General features: G+C 28.5%; 1 protein-coding gene across 4 annotated transcripts in view; it reads left to right on the forward strand.

Annotated features, from left to right (window-relative positions):
• LOC127286914 (troponin C, isoallergen Bla g 6.0201-like) overlaps positions 1-22,235 on the forward strand; it is a 62,320-nt gene extending 40,085 nt beyond the window's left edge. For all 4 annotated transcript variants that reach the window (XM_051313581.1, XM_051313571.1, XM_051313562.1 and 1 more), the window contains 2 exons: positions 19,755-20,009; positions 22,020-22,235. In XM_051313581.1, coding sequence (XP_051169538.1) covers positions 19,755-20,009; positions 22,020-22,045 — 281 coding nt within the window. In that variant the 3' untranslated portion in view covers positions 22,046-22,235. The remainder of the gene's footprint in view (positions 1-19,754; positions 20,010-22,019) is intronic.
• Positions 22,236-25,813: the final 3,578 nt, after the last annotated feature.

The raw sequence follows: 25,813 nt of genomic DNA on the forward strand, positions 1-25,813 counted from the left end.
AAAATATTAATTTTTGACAGAGAAATAAAAAAATAATAAAAACATTGAAAATTGTGTTTTTCTTAGATAGCTAATTGAAAAATTAACATAATATCTTTGTCGAGGTCTTATTTTATTCCGAATTTTATTTGCTTTTAGAAAATAAGAAGGAAAAAATTTTAGTTTTAATATTTTTGAAGATTTAAACAGTTTTTTTGTCATTGAAAAAACAGATATCGCACTATCTCCGACGGTATATATATATATATACGAGGCATTCTTTGTTAACGAAAGCCCCTCTCTCTCCAAACATTATCGTCCGCGCTTCGCGCGAGGGGGCTCGCAACTTTCGGGGCGCGCAAAGAGTGCTCCGTCGCGCTACGCGCTCCGAATGTTATGCTGATTCTACATTGGCTGCGCAAACGTGGGACACAGATGCGGCGCATCTTCATTTAATTCAATAATGTCCATACACTTTGTGTTGAATTATTTTCTTGTTTTACTCATAGGGTCATCATGGACAAGCTTATGCATGAGTAGCTTTATAATTTTTTACTTAATATATACCTAATATATTATTAGCAATATTATGTAAAGTAACTTCTATGTAACATTTTGGAAATTTTTAAAAATTATTACATTTTCATCGTATGAGAAGGTATTATTTTTATATTAGTTTAATTTTTTTAATACGTTTAAGATAGGTATAATAATTATTTTATTCATTTAAAAAATAGAATTCATTTTCTTAAAGTTCTTCGACTTCAAGGATAACATTCTCATCATGGCACTCACGCTTCGCTCTCGAACGTATGATGCGAAATTAGAAGTGTGTTTAAGTATTTGAATTTTTCAAGTTATTGAAACATTTGAGCGAACAAATACATTCATTGACGGTTTTCCGTTAAAATTGGTTAAAAAAAAAAAAATTTTTTTATTGGTTTTGTAGATGTTTGAGTTAATGTTTAGACAATTTCTGGAATTTAAACTATTATTAATATTTCATTATTTATTTCTTTAAATGTCATTTACGATTTTTATTAACAATAATTTTGATTATTTTCTATTTTTAAAACAAAATTTATCTAATTTCTTAAATTTTCCAGCTAAAATTTGACCTACATTTAAGGTTATGTTCGTTTTTTGGTCGCTTTCCTTCAAAGTTTGACCTAAATTTTGAGGTTATGTTTGTTCCTTTGTCTTCTTGCGACAAATTTTGGCCTAAATTTTAAGGTTATGTTTGTTTCTTGGTCGTTTCCCGACAAAATAACTTAACCTTAAAATTTAGTTCAATTTTGGCGGAAAATCCACCTCTCCTTCAACGTAAGGAAGGAGGAGGGCCTTGCGACTATATTCACAGTCTTGAAACAAACATAATCTTTAAATTCAGGTCATTTTTGGCAGGAAATCTACCTCCACTTGCGGCTATATTGAAAGTCTTGAAGTGAACATAACCTCATAATTTATGTCATTTTTGGCGGGAAATACGGAAAGAGATGAGGAAAGGGGGAATCCCTACTGAAAATCCCCACATAGGCTCCTATATAGGAAGCCATATGGTTTCCTATACAAAATCGTATACGTAATTGGAACAGGAATTTGAATAGGAAATTAAGTAGGAATTATCATATGAATGCACATTATATCTTAATATCATGCGCAGTAGTTTTCTTCAACTTTTTCGGCTGCGCAATAAATTTTTTTCATCTCTGTAATCTATCAGGAACCTCTACTATTGAAAGATATATATCTTAGAGTTGAAAAAAAAATTCATATTATAGGAATTGAAATAGGAATATACATAGGAATGTACATTCCTGTGTGGATGTGGATACATATGATAATTCCGACTTAATTTCCTATTCAAATTTCTGTTCCAATTACGTATACGATTTTGTTTAGGAAACCATATGGCTTCCTATATAGGGACCCATGTGGTTTCCCATATGGGAGCCTATGTGGGAATTTTCAGTGGGGATGACTTGCTGCTCTATTCAGAGTCTTGAAACAAACATAGCCTCAGAATTTAGGTCACTTTTGGCGGGAAATACGGAGAGATGGGAGGGGGGAGGACTTTCGGCCCTATTCAGTTTTGAAACGATCATAACCGCAAAATTTATGTCATTTTTGGCGGAAGACGGGGGACTTGCGGCTATATTGAAAGGATGGGAATGACCCATCCTTGTCAAAATTTCTGAAACAGCGGCGGTGGCTGCGGCGAAATCTTTTTATAATATATATATAAAATTCCTGTAGCGAACTAATTGTAAGTGAAAAAAAAGTTGATCGGATCGGGCTGTAACTTGCACATAAATTAGCCCTAGGGGTGAGTAATTTAACCACGAAGTATTTTTCGCTTTTTTCAAAAACTATCGGAGAGGGAGGGGGTTGAATTTTTTTGAAAAATTTAAACAGTGAATTTTTGAAGACTTGTAACTTTTAAATAGAAAGAAGAAGAAAAATTTGTCCCATGTATTTTCGAAAGGTTTTTTCCTGCTCTTTGGAATGGTGCAAAACTTTTTTTAAAAAATTCAAATGTTGATCCTTTTTATGAAAACTAAACATTTTTTCGAATTTTTTTTTAAGTTCTTTTTTTTTAATAGTTAATTAATTAACTAAAAATTGTAAATATTATGTAAGTAAACAAAAAAAGTTTTGACACATATGTTTTCCAAATTTTTTTGTGCTCTTTCGATTGCTGAAAAAAAAATTCAAAATTTGACCCTTTTTTCTGAAAATCAAAAATTTTTTTGACTTTTTGCTTCCTCGTGGAGGAAGCTTTGTAGTCCTTTCGTTTATAAAAATTTTCAAAGTGGCGGAGACAAATTTTTTTCTTTATAGAAACATGTTGTATGAGATCCTGATCAATTTTCCGGATGTATGTGTGTGTGTATGTGTGTGTGGATCCCTTTTTTGTTTAGACGATAACTTTAACAGGTTTTAATGGATTTAGATAAATTTGGTAGGCTCATTGATCATATTAATATCTCAAATCTGACCAAAGAATTTTAAAAAATACAAAAAAAAAAAAATTTAATCGTCTTTTTCCAAAATTTTTTTTTAATCGAAAAAATTTTTAAATAGAAAAATTGAAGGTTATTTATAATAAAATGGTATTCCTTACGTCAAGGCAAATCGATCGATATATATAAAGTATACATTTGAGGCAAATTTAAAGAATTAATGAAAGTTAAAAAATCAAAAATTCACATTTTGGCTATAAAATTTTGTGATTTTTTAAATTGAAGTTTATATATGAAATAATTGTATTCCTTACGTCAAGACGAATCGATCGATATATATAAAGTATACATTTGAGGTAAATTTAAAGAATTAATAAAAGTTAAAAAATCAAAAATTCACATTTTGGCAATAAAATTTTGCTTTCTCCACAAGGAAGCAAATTTTTTTGCTGGTCGTAAAGAGGAAGCAAAATGTTCATGTAATGAACATCTGAATTTACAACTTGTTTTTAAGTTCGGTCTTTTTTTTAAATTTATTTTTTTTTAAAGTTAAAAATGTGCATTTTCACCTCAAAATATATATTGAGATGTCCTTTTTTGTTATTTTCGAGATATTAGTTAATTAATTAATTAATGTCCTTTGCGTAGTGTCCACGAAATAGGTACGCGAGCTCGGTCTGCTGATTTCATGGAAGAACTTAGCTAACTGCAGTGACGTCATGTGGTAAGGGGACAGTTGCAACAGTTCTATAATACGTTTTACGAATTCACAAATCATTTTAAAAGTACATGAACACTGCAAATAAATTTTCACCAATAAAGAACTAATTAGACAATGTTAATTTTGAATAATGATAATAATAATATACGTTTAAACTACTGAAATGAAATGAACAATCTTTATTATTAAGTTTAAAAACATTAAAAAAAATCGTCTGAGTTAATTTTACTTACAATTTTCTTCGTTTTTTATTTCTCAATTTCAACTTGATACACTTTTCATTCCGCTAAACATAACCTCTGAGTTGAAGTTTTGACAGAAGCAAGGGAAACAGCAGCTTACTGCCTGCGACCCGAGGACAATCCGAGTTTAGCCGAATTGCAGTTAAGTAGTCGTTCGGCTCTGACTCGACTCAAGTTTTGATGGAAGAACTTAGCTAATTGCAAGCGCTGCAAATGTGAGGTTTTTATTTCAAATCCAACGCTCAGACTCGACTACTTATTTGATACAAAAAACACACAACTGCCTTTGACTAAGTTTTTCCTTCAAATCTTATATTCGAGCTCGCAGCCTCATTTGTTTTTTGGACTACGCAAAGTACTTTCCTTAACTTTTTATCAAATATTCTTTCATTTTCTGGAGTTTTTAAGATTTTTAATAACTATTTTTTATAAACAATAATTTGCAAAAATTATTTAAACTATAACTATTAGACGCAGCTTTTTCTTACGAGTTCATTGATACCAAAAACTCATTTTTCGTCAAAATGTCAGTTAACTAAGTTTTTATATCACACGGCAGAATAAGAGGTGGTATATTTGATTGAAAGATGTTATGTCAGTTTTTTTGCTTCCTCGTGGAGGAAGCTTTGTAGTCCTTTCGTTTATAAAAATTTTCAAATTGGCGGAGACAAATTTTTTTCTTTATAGAAACATGTTATATGAGATCCTGATCAATTTTCCGGATGTATGTATGTGTGTGTGTATGTGTGTGTGGATCCCTTTTTTGTTTAGACGATAACTTTAACAGGTTTTAATGGATTTAGATAAATTTGGTAGGCTCATTGATCATATTAATATCTCAAATCTGACCAAAGAATTTTAAAAAATACAAAAAAAAAAAATTTAATCGTCTTTTTTCCAAAATTTTTTTTTAATCGAAAAAATTTTTAAATAGAAATAAATTTAAGGTTATTTATAATAAAATGGTATTCCTTATGTCAAGGCAAATCGATCGATATATATAAAGTATACATTTGAGGTAAATTTAAACAAACCGATATAATTGTAAATAATTATAAATTATATATTATTTTTCATTAATTTTCAGAAATTTCAGTTAAAATGTTAATTTTTGATTTTTTAACTTCCATTAATTCTTTTAATTTAACTCAAATGTATGGGTACTGAAATGTTTATATTATTATATTATTTATGAATGTTTATTTGAATGTTAATGCTTTCTCCACGAGGAAGCAAATTTTTTTACTGAGCGTAAAGAGGAAGCAAAATGTTCATATAATCAACATCTGAATTTACAACTTGTTATTAATTGAATTACTATTTCTTAAAATGTGAAACATCTCTTTAAATTATCTTTTACTTTTGCTTCCACTTTTTCTAATTTTCATTTCCACTTCCATTTCGACTTCTATTCTTTCGGATTTTCATTTACGCAATCATTTTCACTTTTTTAAATTATATTGGATGGAAATTTTAAAAAAATGGGAATGGAAGTGGGAGTGAAAATAAGAAAAATGTGTAATGAAAATAAAAAAGTGGAAGTTGAAATTGTAATGAAAATTTAAAAAAATTTATGTGGGAATGAGAATTAGAAAAATTGAAGTGAAAGTGTCAATGAATATAAAAAAGTGAAAGTGGAAATGAGAATGAAAATTAAAAAACCTGGAAGCGAGAATGGAAATCTAATAACATACACTACCATCAGAAATGTGCGATTTCTGCTTTTTCGACGACTATAAAGTGATTTAAATCTACGAAAATATGAAAAGTAAAATTTTTTCCTTTTTATTTTATAAAAGCTAATAAAAGTTAATTAATTAATATTAATTAATAATATGTTAATTATAACATATTATTATATATATTATAACATTTTATTAATAATTATAACATATTTTATTATTGTTATTAATTATAACCTTTTAAATAATTTGAATTGTATAACAAAAGACGATTTCAATAAGCCCAAGAACGTTTAAAAATATTATTTTTTGCCAAAGAAATAAAAAAAATAGTAAAAACATTAAAAATTGTTTTTTTTAGATATCTAATTAAAAAATTAACATATCCTCTTTGTCAAGGTGTCATTTCTTTCAGACTTTATTTAGCTATTATAAAATAAAAAGGAAAAATTTTTAGTTTTAATATTTTTGAAGGTTTAAACCGTTTTATAGTTATGAAAATAGCAGAGGTCGCACAATTTCTGACGGTAGTGTAATCGACCCTCTGGTTTTCCATCTTTGTTAACTTAAGTTAATTTCCTCGTAAAAATTGACTGAAATTGACCTAGAAACCGGTCGGTCATGGTGTGAAATCCGGGTTTTCAATATTGGATAGTTATGGTCAAAATTCCCGTCGAAATTAACCAAAAGTGATCTTGACACCTAACCTAACAGACATTTTGACAATTCCTGGTTTTCCATCTTTGTTAATTCAGCTTAATTTCCCTGTGGAAATTGGTCAAAATTGACCTAGAAACCAGGAAATACTTCGGTCCTTCTTTTGATAAGAAATACAAATTTTTTGGAAATTTTTCCCAGGAGTCTCCCGTTAACTTTTTCACGTGGGGTGAAGAAATGTTTTATAATAAAATTCGAACTCATAGGAATACTAACCAAATAACAGTTGACGTAACAATTCTAAATATGGATCCTACAGACTGGTTTGTTACCGGGACTCTGAAAAACTGTAAGGTCGCCATTTTTGCACAAACTAATCCGATTTGCTATTTCTGTATTAAAATTTTTTTTACCAGGACAGTGTTAATATGATACTGATTTGACAATGTGTAATATTACTTAACCTGAAAATGTCGTTTGAAACGCAAACTCTCTCACTAACATTTCTTCTTGAAGATCCATATTGAAAAATAAACCCCTGAGTAATAATTGTCAAGTAAATCAAATGGGCCAACGTACCAAGATTTTTTATCTTATAAATTTCCTAAATCCAAAAGATTTTTCGATAGTGATGCATATGAGCAAGACGATCCGAGAAACGAGCGAGAAAATCGGACTTTTTAATTTTGACAACCGAGAATATAGTTTGTTTTGTTTTAATAAAACAATCTTCTCAGCTATCCGAGCAAGCTTCACGAGTATCTCGTTTTGCAAATTCAAACATGTAAAAATTGAACGGAGGTTAGTAGAAAAATGATTTTAACTTTTTTGGTTAAAAGATTAATAAATTACTATTAATATATTAATAACTGTTATCGAAAAATAATAATTCTTTTAACAAATTAAAGTTATTTATTATTCTAACCATGTTAATTTTGATAATTCCACATTGTTAAAAAGTATAAATCAAATAAATTTATCGAATTAGTGGTAATTTTTTTATAAATTAAAATTAGTTAGGTATAATTCTAATCATGTAAATTTTAAAAATTACACATTGTTACAAACTATAAATTAAATAAATTGAAATAAATAATGAATTATTAAGGAATAAATCGTTAATTTTTATTTAATGTATAATTTGGTTTAATTTAATGTCAATTTTTGCTAAGTATTATTTATTAAATAATACATTTAACCTACAATTTATTTGTTTATTAACCTTTAAAAACTATATTTATATAAAACTTTCAAACTAATAATCTTAACTACACTGGAGTCTCCCAAGAGAGGACTTCTGAAGAGAGGACTAAGTAGTGACGCGGCGCGGTAAGGAGTGAGGGGGGAAGAGATGGGCGGGATCAGAAAGAGGAACGTGAACTCAGGAGCGCTTGTTTTTAGTGTACCTTTCTCGCGCAGAGTTTTATGTATGTAATAGAATGTATTCTGTTAAAAAAACACATCTCTGTGATACGATATACGGCCCTGTAGTGTTTACAATTTTCGGCGTCAAGGACGAATTCCGTAGAGAGGTCCAAGACTCTTCCTGTCCTCTCTTCGGAGACTCTAGTGTATATATTAGATAAAATTAAACTTTTGAAAATGCTAATATACCTCTCTAAGGATCTTTTAAGATTTTGAAGTTTCTTTTAATAATTCTCCCATTATCTTTGACGTTTCCGAGATACTCCATAATTATTGTTCATTGTTATTGTTATAATTATTGTAATTGTTTATTAATTTTGGTTCTTTAAAAATTTAAAAGTAAACTACTTGTCGATGTTAAAAATGTAGTTGTATAATAATGTATGATATTCTAATATTTTATTTGCAATGTGAAAACTATTGTTTGACTAGTCAAACAGTTTTTTCAGTCCTATAAGGGTTAATGACAGATTAATAAATACAAATAAAATTTATAGTTTTTAAATTATAATTATTTTATTTATAAAAATTATTTTTTTGTATATCTATTTACGTCCTTGTAGTCCTAAAAAATTTTTAAACTAAATAGTAAATAATAATTTTATATATTATACTATTATATTTTAATATACAAAACTGAAAAAATAAATTGTAAATTTTGATTGCTGTCAAACAATATATTTCTTATTCCACATAACATTAAAGCACACATTTGTCACTAATCAGAAAAATTATATATAATATATAATATATATATATATATATTGTATATATATATATTTATATATATTGTATATGAGAAAAGTTTGACCACAAAAATAGAGACAAATATAAAAACAGAATATAAATAGAACTAGCTAAAAGAAACGCGCGTGGTATCTATATTTTTTGTGAAAAATTAAAAATTTATTTTTATTTGACGGACACTTATTGGAATTTTGATCTCACAAAAATAATAATATTATTTTTGCAATCGTTACTGTATTATTATTTCAATATTATAGTGTTATAATAATATAATACCTATTATTGCACAGTCAATATGACCTTTAAATTTTGTACTCAAATAAAGATTATATGCTACGATCATCGAATTGTCAGCAATACATTTAAATGACCCATCTCAGGATCCATGCAGATTGAATTCCTATTTTGTTTACCACAAGGCCCATAAACTTAAAATCGCTTTACAATGTTAAAAAGTTCTGGATTCTTTATTTTGTCTGTGATTTCAGCACATATTATTTTATTGAAAGTTTTTGAATCGCAAATTTGTGTACGTAAACATATAGTTAAACGCACATGTGTCAATCCACGCTTTTTTCTTCTCTATGAAAGACGATACATATAAAATTGTAAATGAATAAAATTACAAGTTCCTTGAGTATGCTGAAGGTTAACAGTCCATCCAGGATCACCATAAGGAAACATTGTAGGATATGTCATGTGATCAAAATTTTCCCTAACAATAAGACTAGAAATTATTTTCTTATTATTTTCTGTTGTGCATACTGAATTTACATCAACATATAAATCCCTGTTCAATTTCTGTAGATAATTTCTTCATCTTACAGGACAAATTTTTTTCTTTGGGTATTTTCTTTTCATTCTCAGTTTCAGTAGACAGAACTCTGTTGTCATTTTTACTGGGAAAAGTCTTTAAAAAATATGAAAGGTTTAGTTCACCATTTTGATGTTCTTTAGCTCGATTTATGAAAAGACAATTCCAATCATTCTCTACAAATCGAAATCCTAATATTAGACATTCTAACTGCCGGAAAATGATTTAATTAATTGTTTTTAAAAAATGATATCAAATACTTGCTCATTATATAATTATCAGTTTCATAAATTAATCTTTTAATTTACACTGTTAACCAATACAGATGTTGCAAATGCTATTGCATTATACTTAACAGTTAACTGTACCAATCGGTTGTTGATCAACACCTACAAAAAATTCTGTTGGTTTAAAAGGGAACAATCTAATAAAATAATCTATTTTATGAATATTCAAACACCCTGCATTAAGGCTATCAAAAATATAAAGTCTTACTCCATCGTAATAAACACAAATCCAATGACCAGAATTGTTATTACCGCTAAAAACTATTTGAATATGTTTATCTCTTTCTCTAATTGTAACAATTAAATCAAGCATTTGTAAATATGAAGTACTTTGCATGATGAAAAAAGAATTTGAATCATTTTTTAATAATTCTTGAAATGTATACATATGCATATTATTTAACATTTCATTTACATTTTCAATAATTTTAAAATCTTCATTACTTAAAATAAAATACTCTTTTATGTTCGACATGGTATCCTTCTTTAACTTTTAAACTGACGATAAAGCCAATTTTCAAAACAAATCGTTTATTTTAGTTTATTGCTTTAAAAAATTTACTTACATGTGTTTCACCTATAAAATATTTCATTAACTATAATTCAGCTAACGAATGTAACAATGATAGTCTTATACGAACGTGAATTAACGTTGTTTGATCTTTTTCCATATTATATTATTTTCGATAATGACTATTATTTAACTTATTTTCCTCTGCACTTTTTATTAATATTCAAATCAATATTCAACTCACAAACTATTATTTAACCCTTAAAATAACTTCAACCCTTAAAACAATATTCAAACCTCTTTCTATCTATTTAAATACTTTTCCAAAAGCCAGCATCCTCTATTATCAAACAGTCAATATTTTTTTTCAATATCGAAATATATTCAATACCAATGTTATCCAATATCATATTTTATTATCCTCAAAATCCAAATATCTTAAATGCCAATCTTATCCAATACCATAAAATTTTTCCAAAAACCAACTTCCACTGTGGTCAAATAATCAATATTTTTTTCCAATATCAAAATATAAGTATTCAATACTAATGTTATCCAATATCATTTTTTATCCTTAAAATCAAATTATCTTTAATGCCAAAATTATCCAATACCAAAAAATTTTTCCAAAAGCCAGCTTCCACTATTATCAAACAATCAATATTTTGGTTGCATTATCAAAATATATTCAATACTAATGTTATCCAATATCTTTCTTTTTCCTCAAAATCGTAATATCTTTAATGCCAATGTTATCCAATACCAAAAAAACTAAATGGATTGAAGTATTTTTTATATGAAACATTTAAGACAACCAAAAGAAACAAATATCTTCTATACCAATATTATGCAATATCCATATTTTATGCATAAAAAAATTATTCAATAATCAATGTTTTATCTTCAAAATACATATAAGTGATTCTCCGCGTAGCGCACGATTTGGTGTCTGAAACTTTAAAAAAAATTTTTTATCGAAATGATAAATATCAATATGTATTTTTGAAGATAAAGTGTCAAGAAATAAATATCCATGGTGGGCCGAACAAATTGTTTATAATTTTTTAATTTTTTAAATAAATTAAAAAAAATTTTTTTTTGCTTTTTGAATTCTATAAAATTGTTGAAATTTGATTTAAAATGTAAATGAAAATTTTTGGGGTAATTCACAAAAATTTATATAGCGCGAACGACAATTAAAAAATTTGATTTCGGTAATTTACGGAAATTTTCGAGGTAATTTATGGAAATTTATGCGGTAATTTATAAAAATTTTGTCTAACATTCATAAAAATATGTAAAAGATAAATCACAATTAAAAATTTTAATTTTGGTAATTTACGAAAATTTCTGCGGTAATTTATGGAAATTTTTGCGGTAACTTACAAAAATATATACAGCGCGAACGACAATTAAAAATTTTTATTCCGGTAATTTATGGAAATTTTCGCGGTAATTTACAAAAAAATAAATAGCCCCAACGACAATTCAAAATTTTAATTTGGTAATTTATGGAAATTTATGTGGTAATTTATGGACATTTATGTAATTATTTATTACTTATCTAAAGTTTAATGTTTAAAACAAATTTTTTTGCTTCACATTTTATGTGCACTTATAGATACTCGAGTGATACACGCCGTTCGGTTCAATAGAGAAAAAGCCTTACCATGATGATGAGGCTAGACCATGACGCACAAGAAAAACTGATTTTTTCAACAACTTATTAACAATTTTCAATCTGCTTCATATGCATGTTATTTATATACACTGAACTAATACTACTACACTTCAGTTGACATAAAATATAAACAATTATTAATTTTATTGAGAAATATTTGAAGGCCAGACCATGACGATTTTGTGATTCCCTATGCACATTTGATGCTTTTAATGTGTGAAAAACAAAAAAATTAATTCTGAAAGCAGTTTCTCTCTTAGTAATTCACTTAGGAGAGCTTATTGTTGCTTTTAACTAATGGTGAGTGAAGTTTCGATTTTATTTTCATGTAAAAAAATGCTATTTTATAAAAAGGCCAGACCATGACGCAAAAATGAGAGACAAGAATTAACACCAAAAAAATAAAAAAAAAAATTTTTTTTCACAAATGGTTTTTTTTCACAATTTCTACTAACATAAACAATACGAAACTATCAATAGTTATATTGATTACTGTATTTTACTAAAAATAACATTTTTTCATGTAAAAGTGGTACTGGGGACAGGTCATACCATGACTTTTTGGCACCTTAAAACAGCTTTTTAAGTAAAATTATAAACTTTTAATTAAAAACGACTATGGGCTTTTGTTTGTAAACATAGAAATTAGTTTTTCGCATTGGATTTATTGCAATATGTGCTGATTTTTTAAAAAATACGAGGGACATTAAGTTGTGCGCTACGCGGAGAATCACCCATATATAATTATTAATACTATACAAAAATAGGAATATATTTTTTGGGCGCAATACAAAAATGAAAAAGACAAATATAATGTAAGAAGATTCAAAACATGCAGTAAGTTATTGATCGACAAATTGCAGAAAAATATTATAAACTATATAATAATCAAGTTAAGATACCTGAGACTATTAGAAGCTTTTTTTAGCGACACTACTACAATGTTGTTGCAACGGTAGACGGTTGCTGTATGTTTATCTCACATCAGCAGTAGTCGTTTCACTCCATTGAGGAGAAGTGTTATACCCCCACTCTTTCAATCCGGGCCTATGTTAAGTTCTCGCGTGAGGCAGATATTGCGGTAGGCCTGAGTGGCGTCCTCGGGGATAGGTGTTGGTAAGTTAAGTATGGATACACCGCTTTCACTCACGGGGATTAAACGGTGATCATCTATATCGCATATACAATAATAAAAAAAATTTCCCTCAACCCAAGGCTGTTTGGACGAAGCGAGCGATCACGGATTAGGTCCTGAAAAGGGAAGTGGTATACCCTCACTCTATCGGCTTGTCCCGAGCTCAGACCTCGAGTAAGTCAATTACAGCGGGGGCTTGTGTGGCATTCTCGGGCTTAATGAGAATATTATTTTATGACGCTTAATGAGTTTTTCAAAAAAATTATAAAATTTTTAAATATAATCTTTGTTTAATTTATTTTGACATATTCGTTTTCCTCAGAAGTTTACGATTACGAGCATATATTGCTCCAATAATAATAAATGTTAATATTGAAAAGTTTTATAATTTTATTTCAATTCAATAAACCTACATGATGTGTTTTAAACCGATTTAGCCCAAAGGTGCTGGCACCAAAAATTTTCTTCTTGCTTTTTATTCTCCAGTACATATAACCACCTGGTGATTGTTCGGGCCGGGCTGGTAAAGTGGGGGACACAACTTCGCTTTACAGGACAGTATTTAAAAGGTCATCGACCATCTTACGAACCCTTAACCGAAGGCTTTTTTGACAAAACAAATTTTAGGTAGAAACCCTCGATAACCCTAATTATCAAAGCAAAGATATATGAGAGATTCTTTTTCAATCGCCCCAGCCCAAAAAGTCAATGTTCTGGGATTGGCTTCATACTTTGGTAAATTGTTGTCCTATATGATAGTAATAAATCCCTAAAATATAAACTCAATAAAAAAATATTTGTAGAAAGTAGAGGGGGTTGAAGTTTTGACGTTAAGGGTAACATTGTCATTTTCAAATCCGTATAACTATGACAAAAGTTAATGGATTTTAATTTATCTATAATGAATTTTATTGCATTTTTCACGTACTTTTCAAAAATGTATACAAAATTTAAAAAAAAAAATTTTTGACCCCTTTTTTTTCAAAATCAACCCTTATTTTTCGATTTTCACCCCTTCGGGAATTTTTTTTTGTTTTTTTTTTATTTTCATTGGAAAGCTGAGGTTTTTTCCGATGAGCTATGTAAATATGAAAATGGGACAACAATAATTTTGTGAGAAACATAATATTAAATTAGGCGGTGCCTATCTAAATCCTCAAAGATGATCTCCAGGTACACCCCTTATCGGCACCGCCTACTTTAATATTCTGTTACTCACAAAATTATTGTTGTCCCATTTTCATATTTACATAGCTCATCGGAAAAAACCTCAGCTTTCCAATGAAAATAAAAAAAAAACAAAAAAAAATTCCCGAAGGGGTGAAAATCGAAAAATAAGGGTTGATTTTGAAAAAAAAGGGGTCAAAAATTTTTTTTTTTAAATTTTGTATACATTTTTGAAAAGTACGTGAAAAATGCAATAAAATTCATTATAGATAAATTAAAATCCATTAACTTTTGTCATAGTTATACGGATTTGAAAATGACAATGTTACCCTTAACGTCAAAACTTCAACCCCCTCTACTTTCTACAAATATTTTTTTAATGAGTTTATATTTTAGGGATTTATTACTATCATATAGGACAACAATTTACCAAAGTATGAAGCCAATCCCAGAACATTGACTTTTTGGGCTGGGGCGATTGAAAAAGAATCTCTCATATATGTATAAATAATCTAATAATAATGTGAAAATTCAAGTGCTAAGAAAATGTGAATGAATGACGGAAGGAATAAATACAAAGATTATTATAATATAAAATAAAATGAATAAAAGCTTTAAATTAGTTTTCAATCATAGAATAAATATAAAAATGTACAACTTTTTGACACAAATGCAAAATAATTTGTACTTTGTTTGACACAGTCAGCACAGCCTAAAACAACTTGAAAATATTCTTACCTTAAAATACGAACTTTTAAATTTTTGACAACATCATAATTGTAAATAATATATTTTGATTTAATATAAATATTTCGGTCATTATGATTTACACGTTGACTGCACCTTGCGTTGCACGAGAAAAGAATATGGCGACAAATGGTACCTTCAGGATTGCAATAACTTTATTTATATGTGAAATATTTCATTTTTTATTAACATTAATTAATTATCTCGAAAATAACAAAAAAGAACATCTCAATATTTTTTGTGGTGAAAATACACATTTTTTGCTTTCAAAAAAAAATAAATAAAAAAAATAAAAAGGACAGAACTTAAAAAAAAATTCGAAAAAATGGTTAATTTAAAAAAAAGGATCAAAATTTGAATTTTTGAAAATTTTTTGCACCATTTGAAAGAGCAGGAAAAAACCTTTCGAAAACATATTGGACAAATTTTTCTTCTTCTTTCTGTTTAAAAGTTACAAGTATTCAAATATTGACTGTTTAAATTTTTCAAAAAATTTAATCCCCTCTCACTTCGAGAGTTTTTGAAAAAACCTAACAATACTTCGTAGTTAAATTACTCACCCCTAGGGCTAAACTATGTGCAAGTTACAGCCCGATCCGATCAAATTTTTTTTCACTTAGTTCGCTACAGAAATTTTACCCCATATATATATATATATATATATTAGAAAAATTTAACAACAGAAGTAGAGACAAATAGAATAGAATGAGAAAAAGCTTTAAATTATTTTTCAATCATCAGAGAATAAATATAAAAATTTACAAGTTTTTGACACAAATGCAAAATAATTTATACTTTGTTCAGCACAGTCATCTTAGCTTAAAACAACTTGAAAATATTCTTACCTTAAAATGCGAACTTTATAATTTCTGCCAACATCATAATTGTAAATATTATATTTTGATTTAATATAAATATTCCGGTCACAATTATTTACACGTTGACTGCAGCTTGCGTTGCACGAGAAAATAATATGGCGTCGGCAACGAGACTGCGCATGTGTACTACTGGTACAACATATCGGTATTGTACTAGTGTGTGAAAATTTCTCAACTGGGCCACCTAAAACTGCCTTTTCAAATATAAAATATTTTTTTTCATAATTTATTGCAGGAAGTCGACTTGAAAACATTCCTGAAATGCGTTTTTAAAAAAATTCATTTTTTAATTGTTTATTAACAATTAGAATTATATCTCTTTAAAATGCAATAGAAATTTCAGTTAAACTTCATTGTTTATGCAAAAAAAATTGTTTATTTAATAAACAAATGAATATTTAAACTATTTCTCATATGTTTAGGAAAAAATTTCAAAAACGACATAAATCTACACTTTCTCAACTTTAATTTAAAAAAAAATCTTAGTACCTTTAAAAAATGAGTGAATTACGGGAATTTGAAGAGCGACGTGCAAGCGCTTCAACAGTCACTACTGCCGCGCGCGGCGCGCTACTACTCGTCGAAGCCTATTCTCTGTTATCGAATTATTGACTAGAATACTTGAATATCAAACTTTTTCTTTATTTTATTATTTAACAATCATATAACTTTTCATTACAACTGGTTTCTGAGAATTTTTACAAAAAACGAATATTCATTGAATTATTTTACAAGTAACGGAATTAGTATCTCTAGTGATACTAATTTATACTAATATTAATTTGGCTAAATAAAAATTTGGTTTAGCGAAAATTTAATTAAATAAGAATTTAGTTAAATAAAAATTCGTCTAAATAAAAATTCTTTTAAATAATAATTCGGTGAAATAAAAATTATGTTAAATAAAAATTTTGTTCTACGTTAAATTAATTTTCTAAAATTCAATCTTATTGCATATTGAGCGTCCTAATTAAAATCTTTTCGATAAAATAACAAATTCGTAAAATTAATAATTAATTTATAATAATTTAATTTATAATTTTTTTTATTTCTTATAAATATAAAAACAAATTTAATTTCACGAATTTGTTATTTTATCAAAATGATTTTAATTGGGACGCTCAATGTGTACTAAGTTTGAATTTTAGAAAATTAATTTTTTTTATTTGCAAGAATATCAAGCCCACGGTTTTAAACCATTAAAGGGCACTATAAGAACAAATTTAATTTCACGAATTTGTTATTTTATCAAAAAGATTTTAATTTGGATGCTCAATGTGTACTAAGTTTGAATTTTAGAAAATTAATTTTTTTTAATTTTCAAGAATATCAAGCCCACGGTTTTAAACCATTAAAGGGCACCACATAAAGTACAAAAAAACATACATATGAATGTTTCTTAGAATAGATAGTACATTGAAAATATAGAATTTTAATTTATGAGCGTTACACATAAATGTATCATAAGAAATCAAAATTAACGATGTGGAACAATGTAATTTACAAAGGTCGATTTAAATGAGGTTAATGTAGAGTTGAAAAGATAAATGTTTTTATCATAATGGAGGCACATAAGATAAATAGAATTACACATATTGTAAATTGGAGCACAGAAACCAATGTTCGAGCGTGTCATTGGAAGGAATAAAGGCTGATAATATCTTGTTACTGCTCTTGGAATTTTGAAGCTGATTCAAAATAGTAAACTTGGGCTGTTGACTGAATTGTTATTTAGTTTTAAAAGGAACAGAGATTGGTTTATAAAACGTCGTTCAGCTAATGTAAGAAAACTAAATTCTTTACATAAAGCATAATAATCAGACCCTTGGGGCGAATAAAATCCTTTCACCCTTTGCGGCACACATTTTTCATTCCATTCAAAAATACATATGATCACACCTATAAGGGTTTTTGGGGTCGCTGATTGCGAATCTGAAGTCAGTTTTCAAAAATTAAAAATGGCGGATCCAATATGGCTTATGACTTTTTGAAAACCTAATGCAATTCGCTTGAACCTTGTTCTCGGGGGTTTTTAGGGTCGCTGATTGCGAATCTGAAGTCAGCTTTCAAAAATTTAAAATGTCGGATCCAATATGGCGCACGATTTTTAAAATCTAATTCAATTCGCTTGAAACTTGTTACTCGGGGTTTTTCGAACTGATTTGGTAGCTTTGAAAAAGGCTGATTGTTATAGTTGCTGATTACAAATATCAAGTTTGTTTTTTAAAATTGGAAATGGCGGATCGTAACTAAAATTCCATTTTTAGTTGTGATAAGCGGCGAAACAATTTCTTGCTGGCAATAGGCAGAGTGGAACATTGCAAGTTTTACAAATCCAGGACGTTCGCTTTTGGTCAGCTTTTGTACTACATTGAGCACATATTGGATCCACAGTTTGAATTTTGAAAAACTAACATTGGATTCGTAATCAGCGACCCGAAAACCCCCGAGTAACAAATTTTAAGAAAATTCCGTGGTTTTTTAAATTTTCGGTCGCCACATTGGATCCGCCATTTTGAATTTTTAAAAACAGACTTCAGATTCGTAATCAGCGACCCCAAAAACCTCCGAGTACAAAATATTGGTTCCCTTTTTATCTAAATTTTCGGTAATGAATTTTTTTCCAAAATAATGAGTTTTTGGACAATTATTTATTTATAATTGTTTATAATTTTACGTAAATATTGTTAATTTTATTTTCGTTTCATTCAATAATATGTTCTCATTCACTTTAAAAAAATTAATTAATATTGCTAAAAAAACTTAAAATACAGTAAGAAAAGTTGTAAATAAAATAGGTGGTAATCTGGGTTACTACTGTGCCGCAAAGGGTTAACATAGAACCAAATTTTTCAATAGCAGAATTTTTATTTAACCGAATTTTTATTAAAGCCTAATTTTTATTTAACTAAATTCTTATTTAATTAAATTTTCGCTAAAACAAATTTTTATTTAGCCAAATTAGTATTAGTATAAATTAGTATCACTAGAGGAAATTTTACATTGGAATGTAAAATTTTCTCTAGTGATACTAATTCCGTTACTTGCAAAATAATTCAATGAATATTCGTTTTTTGTAAAAATTCTCAGAAACCAGTTGTAATGATAAGTTATATGATTGTTAAATAATAAAATAAAGAAAAAGTTTGATATTCAAGAATTCTAGTCAATAATTCAATATAACAGAGAGTAGGCTTTGACGCCTAGTAACGCGCCGCGCGCGGCAGTGGCGACTATTCCAGCGCTAGCACGTCGCTCTTCAAATTCGCGTAATTCACTCATCTTTTTAAAGGTACTAAGATTTTTTTTTAAATTAAAGTTCAGAAAGTGTAGATTTATGTCGTTTTTGAAGTTTTTTCTTAAATATATGAGAAATAGTTTAAATATTCATTTGTTTATTAAATAAACAATTTTTTTTGCATAAACAATAAAGGTTAACTAAAATTTCTATTGCATTTCAAAGAGATATAATTTTTCTATATACTCTCCAAATTTTATTAAATTTCATTAACAAGCAACAGAGTAATAGCAAATTTAGTGGAAAGGTAGCAAAATATTCAATTGTTAATAAATAATTAAAAAATGAATTTTTTTAAAAACGCATTTTAGGAATGTTTTTAATTCGACTTCCTGCAATAGATTATGAAAAAAATATTTTAAATTTGAAAATTCAGTTTTAGGTGGCCAAGTTGAGAAATTTTCACCCACTAGTACAATACTAACATGCATGTACATCAATGTTGAGGAGTATGGCGAACTGGTATTGTACTTGTTTTATATACGTACAGAATACTGATCTTCCAAGATTTTTATGGCACAATATACTGTTATTATACTAGTATGTTTATATATTACATTTGAGCTGACATATTGGATTTTGCAAAAGGTCAAATAGTTTTCAAAAGTACATATATATATATATATATATACCCATGTGCAAAAATTGACGGAAAAATTCCGGAAATGACTTCTGAAAAATAATTATTTTTCGGGTATGAACAATAATTTTGAAAGCTCTAAATTATTCAGGGAAGGGTGGCCCGTCTGGCGCGAAGCGTCCCATATAAAATTTGCTTATTCATTTTTCTTTTAACTAAATAAAATATTTTTTTTACAAGGTGCTGGTGAATTAGAATTTGAAGAATTCTGTACTCTGGCAGCTAAGTTCATGGAAGAAGATCAAGATGAACAAGCAACAGTAGCTGAATTGAAGGAAGCTTTTAGACTTTATGACAGAGAAGGAAATGGTTACATAAGTACAGAGGTTTTCCGAGAAATCCTTCACGAATTAGATGAAAATTTGTCTCCTGAAGAATTAGACATGATGATAGAGGAAATAGATGCTGATGGATCTGGAACTCTTGATTTTGATGGTAAAATAATTATTATTTATGTTAGAGTATATGTGATAATACTGGTCGACGGAAGTTACTTTTTATTCAACCATTTGATTATACTTGTCTTATAGGTTTTTATTACTAAAAACGCATTTGATCTTAAAAATTTTTGCCCGTTTTTAATCAAATATACTAGATAAAGTTTACGTACCGTTTGGTGCAAGCAACAAAATGCCCTATTATGGCAAGCTTGCTGCAAGTCTTCGTGTTGATTGGGCCCTGAACCAAACCAACATTTTTATGTAGTATAATTATTTTCAGTAGCATAATTGAAGGTTATAATTTAGTTATATACAACTGTTTAGTCTATAAACCCGATTTATTACATTATTAACACGCTGCCATGATGAGACACATACAGCTGTTTACGAATTTACGTTGTCTGCGCAAACGCAGTCGTGGAAACTTAGCATTCTTAAGTTGATAAGAAATATTTGTTTGATTCAAAGAAATTTTTCTTGCGGTTAAAAAAACCATTCAAAGAAAAAATTATGTTAATTCAAAACATTTTAAAATTTTATTTTCGTAAATGCAAAGACAAATTTTTTCGAATGAAACAAAATTTCATTTTTGATTCAAAAGAAACTATTTTTTTGTTTAAAAAAATATTTTTTCTGGGTGCAGTTTAAAGTGTTTATATACATGTTTGTTAACGATGTTAAATAAAATATAAGTTGGGAATGTGAAAATATTTAATTAATTAAGTAAATAAATAATTAAAAATTCTTGTAATATTTCAAATTTTTTTGCAAAATTAATTTTAAAAATATAGTTATGAATAATATAAACTATAATAATTATTTTAAATAAAAAATAAATTGGTTTTTCATTGTATACCTCGCAAGAGGTCTTTACAATTTCCTTCCAACATATTTCAACTTTCCATTCTGCAGTTCTGTTTTGAAACACAATGTGTTTTCAAATCAGAACTGCAGAATGGCTAACAACACTTTAAAAAATCACTTCTTTTGCGGCTGCAGGACGTCTTGAATTAGAAGTACTCTCATTCGCCAAGACTTTTGGTCAAAGGAGAAGGAAAACTGCATGTCGAGTCATAAATGAACATTTGAATAGTTATCCAAATGCACAAACATGTCCTCGACATCAAACCTCCCCTAGATATATCTCAATCACAATTATCAAATTTTCAAAATTCAAAATGGCGGATATAAAGTAAAAAATTAATAAGTTTTTAAAAATTTGATCGAAAAACCCCACATACCAAGTTTTGTAAAATATTAATCATTTTTAAAAGAAATCTTGTCACTTTTAATTTAGGGGTTGTTTTCACACCTAAAAACTACAAACGACTTGATCTAGCAAAATGGCCAGACACGGGTATTTTTTTGGGTCCTAATTTCCGAAAATGTTGGATTTTTTTGTGGGTAAAAAAAGTTGAATTTTGTTGGACGGTGTAATAGTTTATATATTCTAAGTAGCATTAATTATTATTTGTATCCATTAACTTTTTTATAATAAAAATATGGGTGTAATAATCTTGAAAAGGCTTATCAGGTTGAAATTTCCACAAGAAATAAATGTGCACTGCAATACTGGCTAGCAGTACTGATCCCAGGGGAAAAAAACCATGTTCGTTTCAAAAACATTCTTAAAACGTTTTTAGAATGTTTCATAAAACATGTTCTAGAACATTATTTGTACATCCATGTTTTTAAAATATTTTAGAACATTATTTGGCGGACATGAAACTTTCTTAAAACGTTTTTAGACCGAACATAATTTTTTGCCCACTGGGAAGCCATTATTATTATTATTTCAAAACGGTAAAAGAACACTGTTACAGAATTGTAACATCACAAACCCTTTAACTCCAATTTATAAATAATTGTTACATCACTGTGTCACGGAAATAGAACACAGTTCCTCCTGTCTCTAGTCTTTTTGTGCAGTTTATATTATAACTAAAAATCTAAAAACATATCTTAAAGATATTTCTTTAATTATCATTTTTCTTTCTGATTTCAGAATTCATTGATGCTATGACAAAATGAAGGACGATATTATATATATTCTAATTTTATATGTAAATATAAAATCTGCGAAAATTCATGAAGACATCTTTGAAGATTGTCAGTTATAAATACATACATAACAATATTTTTGTTTGAATTTATTTAACTTAAAAATAAAGAATGTAAATATCAAAACGCGTCAAAATAAAAATTCAATCATTTCAAAAAACTAACGTTTCGACTTATTTCGCTAGACGGATTCTGAGCAAGACTTAAAATTTTTTTTTAATTTGCCATCGATCCTTTACCAAAAAATTGTTTGTTTGCAGACGAGACAGAAAATCTACGAAACCTAAAGAAAGTTTTAGTTTTCTACTTTTATCTCTAAATATAAAGGGTAAACCTAATACAAGAGAACCTGGTGCAATTCCTTGTAAATGAAAAAAATTAGTTACTGTTTGCACAGTTGTACATGGTACGTTTTTAAAGTTTTCTTTTAAAAGTAATAAATTATTTGTTTATTTTGTACATTTGCGTTTTGTATGTATATAGTATAAATATAATATATAAATGAAAATTCATGATTATTATTTTATTAATTAAAAAATTTATCATATTTCTTGAAAACATTAAAATTTATAAATAATGTTTATTATAGGAGAGACCGGAGCTACATGTTAAACTGTCAAAACCATTTAACTTCTGTTTCGCTCAAACGGAAGTAGTTACAGGGGTACTTTTTTGGATTTTATTTGCATATCCTTATTAAATTAAGTATTTTAGTTAATTTGGGTTCGCTGAAAATGAATCTGAAACTATTTTTTAAATATTTTTAGTCAAATTTTGTGTAGCTTTTGTCCAAGCCAAAAACACACCGTGGAGACAAATGTTAACAAATTGGCGGGGCTAAATATTAAATGTCATTTCTTCACTATATTTACATTTCTGATATGTTTTGGTTGCCTTTCGAGTTTAATGTTTAGCAAATTGTAATTTTAACGCACTCTGAAGAAAGACACCTTAGGTCATGTCCACATTAAAAACTTTCACGAAAGGTGCGAGCAAAATACACGTACTTTTGCGCCCTTGCCACACATTCTATTTTCTATAACGTTTGCGTTAAAAACTAGACGCAAAGTGTCAAGTAGACGAATATCGTGAATAACGTGGGCAACCTGGGGGACATTACACTTTTTTTTGTGGGGCTGTGTAATTAATCTTAAGCAATTATTTCTTTTTGGTTAATTTTCTACTTTGGAACGTAAACTGAACAGTAATATCGTAGAACAATAGTAATTCTTAAAAATAGAACAATAACACAGCCCAGCATGGGTTTTGCAAATAAGATGGCTCCAGGTGTTTCCGAAGGGATTTTGCGCGCTGAACTCGAATCTGGGTTCAAAAACTTTCCATCACGGCAGGTTTTCGACAAAAAGGGGGTCGAAACCCTTAAAAATAGCGTTCTTGGCCATTTTTGGAAAATTGTAGAGCTGAGCACTGACGTGCTATTGTCAGAAATTGACAATAGATCTTTGCTCTTTAAAATGAGCCCAAAGCTAAATTGATAGCATTCACCCTTAAAGTAGGGGGTGGGTTTATGTCAAGGGGTGCAAGAGAAAAAGAAACACATTACTGTAATCTGATCTGATCTGTAATTAGCGACCCCAAAAACCACTGAGTAACCATTTTCAAGTAAATCTGATTAATTTTTAAGGACCTCCGTAATGTGTTTCTTTTTCTCTTGCACCCCTTGACATAAACCCACCCCCTGCTTTAAGGGTGAATGCTATCAATTTAGCTTTGGGCTCATTTTAAAGAGCAAAGATCTATTGTCAATTTCTGACAATAGCGATGGTTTTAGTACGTCAGTGCTCAGCTCTACAATTTTTCAAAAATGGCCAAAAACGCTATTTTTAAGGGTTTCATCCCCCTTTTTCTTGAAAACCTGACGTCATAGCAAGATTTTGAACCCAAATTTGTGTTCAGCGCGCAAAAAGCCTTCGGAAACACCTGGAGCCATCTTATATGCACAAAAAAAGTCCAAATTTGAGGGCTGTGTAATTAATCTTCAGAAATTATTTATTTTTGGTTAATTTTGTACTTTGAAACGTAAACTGAAATGCAAAATATCAATCTTTTTTTTAGTTTTGCTGACAATATCAATCGTTTTTTTTATTTTCGCCGATAATATTTATTGTAATATTTTGCCAATTCGAAATGTGAAGAATATCCGATTTGGGAAGATTTATAGTAGATGAGCTTGAATTTGAGGTTGATTTATTTCGTCCATCCAAATTTTCATTGTGCGAAGGATTTAAGATTAAATCAGAAATCAATTTGCTGATTTTCCTTTTACACTGAAAGGAATCATCAATGTAGCCTTCAGCTACTTGATTGGACTTCCATCCAGCGTGCTGTTTAAGTGTTGTCCATGAGGCTCCAGCATCGGCAAGGAGGGTAGCGGAAGTTCTCCTAAAACAGTGTCCTGTGTAAAGTTGAGCATAATTTTTTACGATGTGATACAATTGCCCTTCGACAACAAACGTCCGCTTGATATTCGTTTTCGTCTTGGGAAGTGTAATTGAATAGCGAGATCCATTGTCAGCAATATCGTCCTACTTCATATTGTACAGCTCTTCTCGTCGGCATGCTCCTTCTAATCCACGTATTAAAGCTACCTGTAATTACAATTGTAAATGTAAATATTTTTGTGCACTTTATTGATGCATAATTTGTAATTATAGTGTTAAAGACGGAAGTTAATTAACAAAAGAAAATAAAATAGATAGTTTGACGAGAAAATAATAGTTAGAAATAATACTAATTTTTATTATTCACAATTCCGCTTATTTGGAAAGCGTAAATTGCTCTTCGCTAACAAAGTTAGATTAAGGTAGTGGACTGTCACTTAGAAAATTATTTATTCAATAAACCCAGATAGACGGTATTTTAGTGAAAGTGATCAAAAAGCGAGATATAATATAGACATCAAAAAGGTGATTCAATAAATAGAAACGTAATTATCACGACAAAAAAAATCTGTTTATTCATTCAACCCCCAAAGTGTTTACATTCAATTCCCCAATTGATTTTTAATAAAAATGTTTACAATTAAAACGGCTATTACGTTAAGCTACTTGAATTAGCAATTCAAGTCTCACAAAAAAATCATTTATTGCAAGCACAATAAAGAGATCAATAATAAAAGAAAGATTTTAACAACAAGAAAATAATTCGTGTATTTGAAGTAAGTGTGATAGTGTTTGTTTTATGAAATTCTGTAATTTTCAGATAGTGTATATAAATTCAGAGAAACTCACCTAAATAATAATAATTAAAATGATACAGAAAAGTATCAAATTACTTTTCTAACTCTTAGGAGTTTAAAAACTCTTGTCTGTCATACGACTCTGAGGTATGCGGAAGTCGTTCTTTTTACCTTCCTTTAATTTACATCTTTTCTGATGACAAACTTGTATTATTTATTGTCTTTGAACAATTATTTCAATATTTCAAATTCTGTTTATTAAAAATTCAGAATGTTGGGTTCACCAAACCTGAATTTTTAAACAATTAAGTTGAGATATAAACAATTGTGTTGATAATAAATACTTTCAAAAATAAGAAACGATTCTGCACTTTTTACATTTATAACACTTTGTACTTGATAAAATAATCTTCCTTTTTCAATGAACTTTTTATATGATAGTTGACTTCACAAATTGTGGAATATACACTTTATGATTTTAGATAACTTGACAATTTCAACCCTTACTGCGGGGAATAAACAATAAACTCAACCACTCT

The sequence above is a fragment of the Leptopilina boulardi genome, unplaced genomic scaffold, assembly GCF_019393585.1.
Source record: "Leptopilina boulardi isolate dan_hultmark-lab unplaced genomic scaffold, ZJU_Lbou_2.1 LbouV2_122, whole genome shotgun sequence".
NCBI classification, from domain to species: domain Eukaryota; kingdom Metazoa; phylum Arthropoda; class Insecta; order Hymenoptera; family Figitidae; genus Leptopilina; species Leptopilina boulardi.